Source organism: Anolis sagrei, chromosome 3, assembly GCF_037176765.1.
Source record: "Anolis sagrei isolate rAnoSag1 chromosome 3, rAnoSag1.mat, whole genome shotgun sequence".
Lineage (NCBI taxonomy): Eukaryota > Metazoa > Chordata > Lepidosauria > Squamata > Dactyloidae > Anolis > Anolis sagrei.
In genome coordinates, this window is record NC_090023.1 from 186,169,501 (window position 1) to 186,181,789 (window position 12,289).

At 43.9% G+C, this 12,289-nt stretch overlaps 1 protein-coding gene across 3 annotated transcripts in view; it reads right to left on the reverse strand.

Moving 5' to 3' along the window:
* CEP55 (centrosomal protein 55) overlaps positions 1–8,625 on the reverse strand; it is a 32,082-nt gene extending 23,457 nt beyond the window's left edge. The window contains exons 1-3 of one of the 3 annotated variants that reach the window (XM_060768722.2): positions 8,436–8,625; positions 2,993–3,193; positions 2,388–2,672 (exon numbers count right to left, since the gene is read on the reverse strand). In XM_060768722.2, coding sequence (XP_060624705.2) covers positions 2,388–2,672; positions 2,993–3,181 — 474 coding nt within the window. In that variant the 5' untranslated portion in view covers positions 3,182–3,193; positions 8,436–8,625. The remainder of the gene's footprint in view (positions 1–2,387; positions 2,673–2,992; positions 3,194–8,435) is intronic. The other 2 variants (XM_060768720.2, XM_060768721.2) reach the window with 2 other exon arrangements.
* Between the last annotated feature and the right edge of the window lie 3,664 nt (positions 8,626–12,289).

Genomic DNA, 12,289 nt, shown 5'->3' on the forward strand with positions numbered 1-12,289 from the left:
GACCTAACCTGTTCCTTGAGCTTTTGATCATACAACTGACTGTAAATTCCAGAGCAGCTATTAAAAATACATTTTTGAAATACAATGCTGATATTCTATTGCCACCTAATGTCCACAACTGGTACTACTTCAATTACCACACCTTCAAGTGTTCTGTTGACTTAAGGCAACCTCATAAATTTCATCAGCTTTTCTTAGGTACCAAATACTACTCTGAGATGGTTTGCCAGTTCCTTCCTCTGAAATATAGCCTATCACTATTCTACATCTAATCAAAAGTTCTGGGAATCAGATATACCATTCACACATCTAGAGCATTCCCAACGTATGCTTAAAACTTTCAGCAACTGAGAAGTCCCAGCCTCACAAGGTAATTTATGCTAAGAGATTTCTTCTGATAACTTTCAAGTGAAATCTCTCCTCCTATAACTTAAACCTGATTGATATATCTATGTTTCCTTTTGAACTGAGCAAAGTATTCCAGATTAAGTCTAACGAATAAAGAATATTGTAGAATTATTCTTTGTGATAGCTTAGTGTACATTTTATACTTTCTTAACCACTCCTGGCTGACTGGCACAACCTGGGGATCACAACCAGACACAGGGAAGACATCTTCCCTTGCGCTATGCTACTCTGCTGCTGAGTATGCATGCCCAGTGTGGAACACATCTGACCACACTAAAACAGTAGATGTGGCTCTTAATGAGACATGCCACATTATCACGGGGTGTCTGCGCCCTACACCACTGGAGAAATTACACTGTTTAGCCGGTATTGCACCACCTGACATCCGCTGGGAAGTAGCAACCAATAGTGAAAGGACCACGGCAGTGACATCTCCAGCTCATCCCCTGTTTGGGTATCAGCCAGCACGTCAATGACTTAAATCAAGAAAAAAATTTCTAAGATCTACAGAGACACTCGCTGGAACACCTCAGCAAGCGGCAGGCTCAAACCCAGAACCTCAATCAATGGCTGATACCAAATGAGAGACTCCCCCATGGGCACACAGAAAACTGGGCGATTTGGAAAGCGCTGAACAGACTGCGCTCTGGCACCACGAGATGCAGAGCCAACCTAAAGAAATGGGGCTACAAAGTGGAATCCACGACATGCGAGTGTGGAGAAGAACAAACTACAGACCATCTGCTGCAATGCAACCTGAGCCCTGCTACATGCATAATGGAGGACCTTCTTGTAGTAACACTAGAGGCACTCCTCCAAGTGGCCAGGTACCGGTCAAAGGACATTTAATCAACTACCAAGCCTGCAAACTTTGTGTTTCGTTTGTTTGTTAAAAATGCAATACAACCGTTTGGTTTGCTCCTGACATGATAAATAAATAAACAAACCACACATACTCATTTCATGAACCTCATGAAGTAGGTCCTAGGAAAGCTCATTTCAAAATACATCTATTACAGTTCTGGTTTGTGTTAATAACACTATAATACAGGAACATTTTTGCATCCTGTGACATGCACTGGGAACATCAGCGCTGCCTCCGGAAAATCCTGCAAATCTCTTGGGAAGACAAGCGGACAAACGTCAGCGTGCTGGAAGAAGCAAAGACCACCAGCATTGAAGCGATGGTCCTCCGCCACCAACTCCGCTGGACCAGCCATGTTGTCCGGATGCCCGACCACCGTCTCCCAAAGCAGCTGCTCTACTCCGAACTCAAGAACGGAAAAGGGAATGTTGGAGGACAGGAAAAGAAATGTAAAGATGGGCTCAAAGCCAACCTTAAAAACTCTGGCATAGACAGTGAGAACTGGGAAGCCCTGGCCCTTGACTGCTCCAGCTGGAGGTCAGCTGTTACCAGCAGTGCTGCAGAATTTGGGGAGGCACAAGTGGAGGGTGAAAAAGAGAAATGTGCCAAGAGGAAGGCGCGTCAAGCCAAACCCGGCCGAGACCGCCTTCCACCTGGAAACCAATGCCCTCACTGCGGAAGAAGATGCAGAGCAAGAATAGGGCTCCACAGCCACATACGGACCCACAAGAATATTGGAAGACAATCATCCTCGGAAAGCGAGGGATCGCCTAAGTAAGTGAACTGGGAACACAGCAGACAACCACTTCTTTTTCCACTATATTCTTTTTTGGCCACCCTTACCTTTCCCAAACTTCTGATGGCAAGGAGAGAAAATGAAGTAAAACAGTAGAAAGAACTGGTGGCCCTGAGACCTCAGGCAGCCGTGCAACCAAATTCAAGTGATGGCCTAAGATTGAGAGAGACAGTCCAGCTCAATCATAAACCAAATCCAAATTAAGTTATTTGGATCAAACCCCATTCTAAACATGGTCTGGAGGGATTCAGTCCCTCACTATTTTTGAGTAGTGCATCTAGGGAGAGCATGATTTTGCAAACAGGCAGTGAATCTCACCTGGGAAGACTGAACATTACCAGCTCTGTTTTCCAGCTCTGAATGTTTTGCAGTAACTGCAGACAGCTGACTGTTCAGCCGATTCACCTCTTCGGATAAAGATTTTAGCAGTTGTTCCCTCTTAGCCATTTCTTTTGACTTCTCCTCCAGCTGACTGTGCAGACTAGCAGTGTCACTATTTTGGTTTCCACTCCTCAGTTTGTCTTTCAGAAGCTGGATTTCATGATCTCGTTCTCCAAGGATATTTTTATATTTTTCTGTTTCAGTTTGAAGGGCAAGTATTTTCTGCACAAAATGTAACCAAACATGTCACCACAAAAGAAATCAGAGCATAATGACATCAAATAATTCTTCAGTCTACAGGACACAGAAATCAATGCAGAGGTATATTTTAGGGTTTATAGCACAGTATCGAATGGATTAGAACAATTAGTAGCAACCCATTTAAGCCTTGTATAGACCATATGAAGCATTATCTTAGGTCTGAGAATTTTGTGGGTAATCATTTTCAAACTCAAAATGGTATCGATAGATGGAACACAATACTAAATAACCTTTAAAGACATATACATATCAAAGTCTAGATAAATGATTCTTTTTTTCACCTCCAGAAGCCTCTTCCTTTCTTCAGGTGTCATTTTGCTTTTTCCCTTAATGATGTCTTCCAGCGATTTTTTCAGGGCGGCATTCTCTTTCTTATAAATTTGCAACTCGGATTCAGACTTGGAATCACCAGATTTTAATCCCCACTTGCTGATACAAGTAGTCATTTCTGTGGTGGCCTTAGATGTCATATTCTAGGTGTTCTGGAAAAGTAATTAAGAACCAATGAAGAAAGCATTAAGAGCAGCATAACTTGATATGCGTACATATTCAGGAGAAAAAAAATAACCCAAAAGAGAAAATCTCACAGAGTTCAATGGGATTTAATACTCCAACAGCTATGTTCAATAGACTCTCAATTAACCGGCATCCATGGGGATTGGTAGATGTACGATAAAAACAGTTTCTGGTGGCTTGAGAGGTACTATCAAAATAGGCCTAGGTAATACAACACCAGAGCCCCAGGTGGCGCAGTGGCTTAAACATCTGAGCTGCTGAACTTGGTGACTAAAAGGTTGACAGTTCAAATCTGGGGAGCAGGGTAAGCTCCCTCTGTTAGGCCCAGCTTCTACCAGCCTAACAGTTCAAAAACATGCAAATGTGAGATCAATAGGTACTGCTTCGATAGGAAGGTAACAGCGCTCCATATAGTCATGCCAACCACATTTTTTTTGTCGTGTCAGGAGTTGCTCCTGTTGTGAGAGAATTGGCTGTCTGCAAGGACGTTGCCCAGGGGACGCCTGGATGATTTGATGTTTTTATCATCCTTGTGGGAGGCTTCTCTCATGTCCCCGCATGAGGAGCTGGAGCTGATAGAGGGAGCTCATCCGCCTCTCCCCGGATTCGAACTTGTGACCTGTCAGTCTTCAATGCCGGCACAGGGCTTTAACCCACTGCGCCACCGGGGCCAGCCATATGACCTTGGAGGCGTCTACGGACAACACCGGCTTTTTGACTTAAAAACAATCGGCACTGACAAAATTACCATCTGTCAGCTGCAAAAAGCCACTCTACTCGGATCTGCACACATTATTCGCCGATACACCACAGTCCTAGACACTTGGGAAGTGTCTGACGTGTGATCAAATACAAAAGCCAGTATAGCGATCTTGTTTGCTGTGTACTGATCGTTATGTACCAAATTATTATTATTATTAATAATAATAATAATCAAACGTCTCAGAGATCTCACAAAATTTCACATCTGCTGTGCATGGATGACCTGAAGCTGTATGGGAAAACCAAAACTGAAATCCAGTCTCTAACTAACACTGTCCAAATCTTTAGCACAGATATCAACATGGAGTTTGGTTTGGACAAAAGTGGCACTGAAGAAGGGAAAAATCATTGAAAATGAGGGCATAAATATGCCCAATGGCCAAGCAATAAAGTGTCATCAGCCAGATGCCTATAAATATCTGAGCATACTACAGCTGGACAACATCAAACATGAACATGTGAAAACTGTGGTCAGCAAAGAATACATTCAAAGGGTCAGAAAAATTCTCAAAAGCAAGCTCAATGGAGGCAATATCATCAAGGCTGTAAACACCAGGGCCATACTGATATACTGATATACTGCTGGCATTATTAACTGGAAGCAGGCAGAACTGGACAATTTGGACAGAAAAACAAGAAAACTCATGACCATTCATAATTCACTACATCCTTGCAATGATGTTAACCGGCTCTATCTGCCTAGAAAGTCTGGTGGCAGAGGACTTTTACAAGTAAAACAAGCAGTCGAAGAAGAAAAACACGCCCTGGCAGAATATGTCAAGGAAAGCCAAGAACTTGCTTGAAGTCAATAATCAGAAACTTCTCAAAGCACAGCAGACAAAGAGTCAGTACAAGAAAACTGCACTCCAAACCAGAGCTGACAGCTGGCACAACAAAGCAATGCATGGGCAGTTCCTTGACAACATTGAAGGAAAAGTTAACAAGGAGAAGAGCTGGTTATGGCTCACAAATAGAACCCTGAAGAAGGAGACAAAAGGCCTCATTCTTGTAGCCCAGGAGCAAGCCATCAGAACCAATGCAATTAAGGCCAAGATCAAAAAATCAGCTGATGACCCAAAATGCAGACTGTGCAAGGAAGCTGATGAAACCATGGACCATATCCTCAGCTGTTGCAAGAAAATTGCACAGACGGACTACAAACAAAGACACAACTCTGTGGCCCAAATGATTCACTGGAACTTATGTCACAAGTACCTCCTGCCAGCAGCAAAGAATTGGTAGGATCATAAACCCACAAAGGTCATGGAAAATGAACATGCAAAAATACTGTGGACTTTTAAATCCAGGCTGACAAAGTTTTGGAACACAACACGTCAGACATCACGATTGTGGAAAAGAAAAAAGTCTGGATTATTGATGTCACCATACCAGGTGTCAGTTGCATTGAGGAAAAACAACAGGAAAAACTCAGCCGCTATCAAGACCTGAAAATCGAACTTCAAAGGCTCTGGCATAAACCAGTACAGGTGGTCCCAGTGGTCATCGGCACACTGGGTGCTGTGCCAAAAGATCTCAGTCAGCATTTGGAAACAATAAACATCGACAAAATCACGATCTGTCAACTGCGAAAGGCCACCTTACTTGGATCTGCACGCATCATTCGAAAATACATCACACCGTCCTAGACGCTTGGGAAGTGTTCGACTTGTGATTTTGTGATATGAATTCTAGATCTCGTTTGCTGTGACATACTGTGCTTTTGTGTCAATAATAATAATAGAAAACTGGCAAAAGAAGGCTTTCCATGGACAGTTCCTGGGAAGAAATTGAGAGCAATATTGACAAAGAAAAAACATGGCTGTGGTTCACAAATGGCACTCTGAGGGCCTAATTCTGGCAGCCCAAGAACAGGCCATTAGAACAAAGGCCATCAAAGCCAAAATTAAAAAGTCAACAACAGATCCCAAGTATAGACTCTGCAGGGAAGCAGATGAAACAATAGATCACATCCTCAGCTGGTGCAAGAAGATTGCAGACAGACTATAAGCACAAGCATCATGCTCAGATGATTCATTGAAACTTGTGCCACATGGCCGGAGGTTTAGCACAGCTGGTAAATCATCAGCAATTATAAGATCTATCAACCAAAAGGCTGCAAGTTCAAAGTCCCAGGTTGGCATGAGCTGCCAACTGTTAGCCTACCTCTTTGTTTACCTAAGCAATTCGAAAACAGTTTTAGCTGTGATTAGAGAAATTAGGTACCGCTAAAAGCGAGGGAGGTGTTTTACAACACCATAAAGAAAAAAATATCAGAAAATGCTGGCCAGCCAAAAAGGAGGAGGAAGTCCTGACGTCAGAAGGAAGTCCTTCATCATAGAGGATAGAGCAACAGACACCCCCTGGACACAAGTCCAACCTTCTATGACACCAAAAACAGCTGGACACTGAGTCGAAACAAACCACTTTCTTCTTTTCTGTTTGCCGTGTATGTGTACTGTGATCCTCCCTGAGTCCCCTTCAGGGCGAGAAGAGCAGAATATAAATAAAGTATTGTTGTTATCATCATCATCATCATCATCATCATTATTATATACCAGTGGTCCTCAAACTAAGGCCTGGAGGCCGGATACAGCCCTCCAAGGTCATTTACCCGGCCCTCGCTCAGGGTCAACTTAAGTCTGAAATAACTTGAAAGCACACAACAACAACAATCTTATCTCATCAGCCCAAAGCAAGCCCACACTACCCATTGAAATACTAATTTTATATTTGTTAAAATTGTTCTTCATTTTAATTATTGTATTGTTTTTAAGTGGGGTTTTTTGCACTACAAATAAGATATGTGCAGTGTGCATAGGAATTCATTCATGTTTTTTTCAAATTATAATCCGGCCCTCCAACAGTTTGAGAGACTGTGACCTGGCCCTCGGTTTAAAAAGTTTGAGGACCCCTGGTATATACTATCTGCATGTGACAATGAACTGGAGGGATCACAAGCCTGTAAAAGTTACAGAAAATGAACATGTCAAACTACTCTGGGACTTCTGAATTCAGACTGGCAAGAGTTTTGGAGCACAATACTCCTGACCTCACGATCGTGTTAAAAAACAAAGTATGGATCGTAGATGTAGAGTTGAAGAGAAACAACTGGAGAAGCTGACACAATATGAGGATTTAAAGATCAAACTGCAAAGACTCTGTCACAAGCCCATCAAGGGGGTCCCTGGGGTGATCGGCACACTGGGTGCAGTGCCTAAAGTCCTTGGCCTGCACTTAAAAACAATCCCTGCTGACAAAATTACCATCTGCCAGCTGCAAAAGGCCACCTTACTGGGATCTGCACACATTACTGGCACAACCTGGGGATCACAACCAGACACAGTGAAGACATCTGCCCTTGCGCTATGCTACTCTGCTGCTGAGTATGCATGCCCAGTGTGGAACACATCTCACCACACTAAAACAGTGGATGTGGCTCTTAATGAGACATGCCGCATTATCACAGGCTGTCTGCGCCCTACACCACTGGAGAAATTACACTGCTTAGCCGGTATTGCACCACCTGACATCTACCGGGAAGTAGCAGCCAATAGTGAAAGGACCAAGGCAGAGACATCTCCAGCTCATCCCTTGTTTGGGTATCAGCCAGCACGTCAATGAGTTAAATCAAGAAATAGTTTCCTTAGATCTACAGAGACACTTGCTGGAACATCTCAGCAAGTGAGAGTCCAAAAGTGGCAGGCTCCAACCCAGAACCTAAATCCGTGGGTGATACCAGATGAGAGACTCCCCCTTGGGCACACAGAAAACTGTGCAACTTGGAAGGCGCTGAACAGACTGCGCTCTGGCACCACGAGATGCAGAGCCAATCTTAAGAAATGGGGCTACAAAGTTGAATCTACGACATGCGAATGCGGAGAAGAGCAAACCACTGACCACCTGCTGCAATGCAACCTGAACCCTGCTACATGCACAATGGAGGACCTTCTTTCGGCAAGAAGGCGCTCCAAGTGGCCAGATACTGGTCAAAGGACATTTAATCAACTACCAAGTTTGCAATAATGGTGTTTATTTTATCTGTTTGTTTCTTTTGTTCTGTTAGAAATGTAATACAATGGTATGGTTGCTGATGATATAAATATGTGCTGATACATCACACAGTCCTAGACACTTGGGAAGTGTCTGACGTGAGATCCAATACAACAGCCAGCAGAGTGATCTTGTCTGCTGTGGACTCATCTTGTTGTGTTTCAAATCATAATACAAATATAAACATCAGAGGAGTCCCAACATCTCTTTTAACTTATCCTACCCATATTATCCCTAGATGTAAACCTTCTCAGACATTAGTTTCATCCCATTCGAGTATTAGAATCAGGATCATCTCAGTGTAGTCCTATGTCTCAACTGTCATGCTGCCTGCCACTTTGGGGGTGAAGAAGCAGCCCGAAGCCTGCGAGGGAAACAAGGCCCGCCTTCTCCCACCTGAGGCTGTTCATGGCCTGTGGGCCACGGCAGCGGCCGAGGAGCACCGGCCTCCCTTCTTTCCTTCCTTCCGCCGCTGAGGGAAGCGAAGAGCCCGCAGAAAGAACAACGACGCTACCGCTCCTTTTTCGAACCCGACGCCGCTTCCGGGAGTTTGAATGCCGCGGCTTCAATGACGCCACTTCCGTTTCGTTTGCCGGCCTACGGGGCCAGGGAGGGGCCAGACTTAACGCGAAGTTCAGAAAAGTGGGCGGGGACAAGGTTTCCTTGATCAGATAGACTCAGCAGTGGGAGGGAGGAGGGCTTCAAGTTGGTATATTGGTGCCAATAAAGCACAAGTCAGTTTAGCAAAGCTAAATAGAATATTTAAGGATCCTGCTGCACACAATTTGACACAACTTTAACTGAAATGGTTCTCTTCTTAGGGCCCTTCCACACAGCCACATAACCCAGAATATCAAGATCATCCACAATATCTGCTTTGAACTGGGTTATCTGAGTCCACACTACCATATAATCCAATTGGGTTGTTTTTCGGGCTATATGCCCATGTTCTAGAGGCATTCTCTCCTGACGTTTCGCCTGCATCTATGGCAAGCATCCTCAGAGGTTGTGAGATCTGTTGGGTTTATATATTTGTGGAATGACCAGGGTGGGACAAAGAACTCTTGTCTGCTGGAGCTAGGTGTGAATGTTTCAACTGACCATCTTGATGGCCTGGCAGTGCCTGGGGCAATCTTTTGTTGAGAGTTGATTAGATGTCCCAGATTGTTTCCTCTCTGTTGTTCTGCTGTTGTAATTTTAGAGTTTTTTAATACTGGAAGCCAGATTTTGTTCATTTTCATGGTTTCCTCCTTTTTGTTGAAATTGTCTACATGCTTGTGTATTTCAATGGCTTCTCTGTGTAGTCTGACATGGTGGTTGTGAGAGTGGTCCAGCATTTCTGTATTCTCAAATAATATGCTGTGTCCAGGCTGGTTCATCAGGTGCTCTGCTATGGCTGACTTCTCTGGCTGAATTAGTCTGCAGTGCCTTTCATGTTCCTTGATTGGTGTTTGGGCGCTGCGTTTGGTGGTCCCTATGTAGACTTGTCCACAGCTGCATGGTATACAATAGACTCCTGCAGAAGTGAGAAGATCCCTCTTGTCCTTTGCTGAACGTAGCATTTGTTGGATTTTCTTCGTGGGTCTGTAGATAGTTTTTATGTTGTGTTTCGTCAGGAGAGAATGCCTCTAGAACATGGCCATATAGCCCGAAAAACCTACAACAACCCAGTGATTCTGGCCATGAAAGCCTTCAACAATATAATCCATTTCATTGTGAATTTTTTTTTCTACAACTGTATGGAAGGGGTTTTAGAAATTCTGGGAGTTGCAGTTTGATGAGGTCCCAGCACTCTGGTAGAGAAGGCTAAAGGCCTTGTGGAACTACAGCTCCCATGATGAAATAGCATTGAGCCATGGCAGTTAAAGTGGTGCAAAACTGCATTAATTCTACAGGGTATATGAACCCTAAAACAGAGGGCCCTTCCACACAGCCCTATATTCCAGAATATCAAGGCAGAAAATCCCACAGTATCTGCTTTGAACTGGATTATCGAATCCACACTGCCACAGAATCCAGTTCAATGTGAATTTATTACAGCTGTATGGAAGGAGCCTTGGAAATTCTTGGAGTTGCAGTTTGGTGAGGCACCAGCACTCTGGAAGAGAAGGCTAAAGACCTTGTGAAACTACAGCTCTCATGATGTAATAGCATTGAGCCATGGCAATTAAAGTGATGTTAAACTTGATGTTCCTTGGTGTCTTGTTAGGAGTTGGGTCAATTGGTCCATGTTCATTACATCCATTATTTTTATTCTCCATTGGTCTTTTGAGGGTGTTTCTCACAAGTTTTTGCATATATTAATCTTGCGGCCGTGATTAGATAATTTAGAAGTATTTCTTTATTCGATTCCAATTTCAGATTTGTGATGCCTAATAAAAAGTATTCTGGCTTCTTCTGTATTTTAATGTCCAATATTTTTTGAATTTCTTCTTGGATTATTTTCCAATATTTTGTGGTCTTCTCACATGACCCCCACCTTCTTACATTTCCAACATGTGGTTTTTGAGTTCTTGTACATTTTGCCTGATTTGATAATCTGAATTATATGGCAGTGTCGATCCAGCCTAAAAACCCAGTGCATAAACCCTGACTTCAGCCATTACTGCTCAAGCAAGGAGCTCTGAGATGGCAGAACAGAAACTCTCCGAAGCTGTAGGTGCCCTTGCCGCCTACTACAGGGAAAACCAGCTGATCCCTAATCCATCTAAAACACAGACATGTGCCTTTCACCTTAAGAACAGACAAGCATCCCAAGCTCTGAGAATTACCTGGGAAGGAATCCCACTGGAGCATTGCAGCGCACCCAAATACCTGGGAGTCACTCTGGACCGTGCCCTCACCTACAAGAAGCACTGCCTGAATATCAAGCTAAAAGTGGGTGCTAGAAACAATATCATATGAAAGCTGACTAGCACAACCTGGGGATCACAACCAGACACAGTGAAGACATCTGCCCTTGCACTATGCTACTCTGCTGCTGAGTATGCATGCCCAGTGTGGAACACATCTCACCATGCTAAAACAGTAGATGTGGCTCTTAATGAGACATGCCGCATTATCACGGGGTGTCTGCGCCCTACACCACTGGAAAAATTACACTGTTTAGCCGGTATTGCACCACCTGACATCCGCTGGAAAGTAGCAGCCAATAGTGAAAGGACCAAGGCAGTGACATCTCCAGCTCATCTCTTGTTTGGGTATCAGCCAGCACGTCAACGACTTCAAACAAGAAATAGTTTTCTAAGATCTACAGCAGTGGTTCTCAACCTGTGGGTCCCCAGATGTTTTAGCCTTCAACTCCCAGAAATCCTAACAGCTGGTAAAGAGGCTGGGATTTTTGGGAGTTGTAGGCCAAAAACATCTGGGGACCCCAGGTTGAGAACCACTGATCTACAGAAACACTCGCTGGAACACCTCAGCAAGCGAGAGTCCAAAAGTGGCAGGCTCAAACCCAGAACCTCAATCAATGGCTGATACGAAATGAGAGACTCCCCCCTGGGCACACAGAAAACTGGGCGACTTGGAAGGCACTGAACAGACTGTGCTCTGGCACCACGAGATGCAGAGCCAACCTTAAGAAATGGGGCTACAAAGTGGAATCTACAACATGCGAGTGTGGAGAAGAGCAAACCACAGAACACCTGCCGCAATGCAACCTGAGCCCTGCCACATGCACAATGGAGGACCTTCTTGCAGCAACACCAGAGGCACTCCAAGTGGCCAGCTACTGGTCAAACGACATTTAATCAGCTACCAAGCTTGCAAATTTTGTTTTGTCTGTTTGTTTGTTTTGTTCTGTTAGAAATGTAATACAATGGCCTGGTTGCTCCTGACACGATAAATATAGCAAATGGAAGCTGTGCTTGAATTTTATCCAGTAGGTTGTTTTTGATCCCTGCACAAGGTGGCGGTCTAAGACTGTTTTGACTCCCAGCTTTTGAATAAAAATGAAAAGTCAAGACAAAAATAAAAACCAATGACACGTGGATAGAAGAGAACATAAAAAGGAGGGCTGCCCTTCTGTTTCACAGCACATTACTTATGTGCGTACACTTCACTAATGATAGGGGGAAAGTGTTGTGTGCATTGACATAAATTATGGGGAATACATTTGCACCATGGGATTACTTCCATGTAATCCATGCGCAGAGATTTCCCCCTTTTGATGCAATGAGCACTGCAAATTCTTCTGTACCAGAACTCACAAGTTTGTACCAGTTCTGCATTACACCATAGGCACTGTGGGT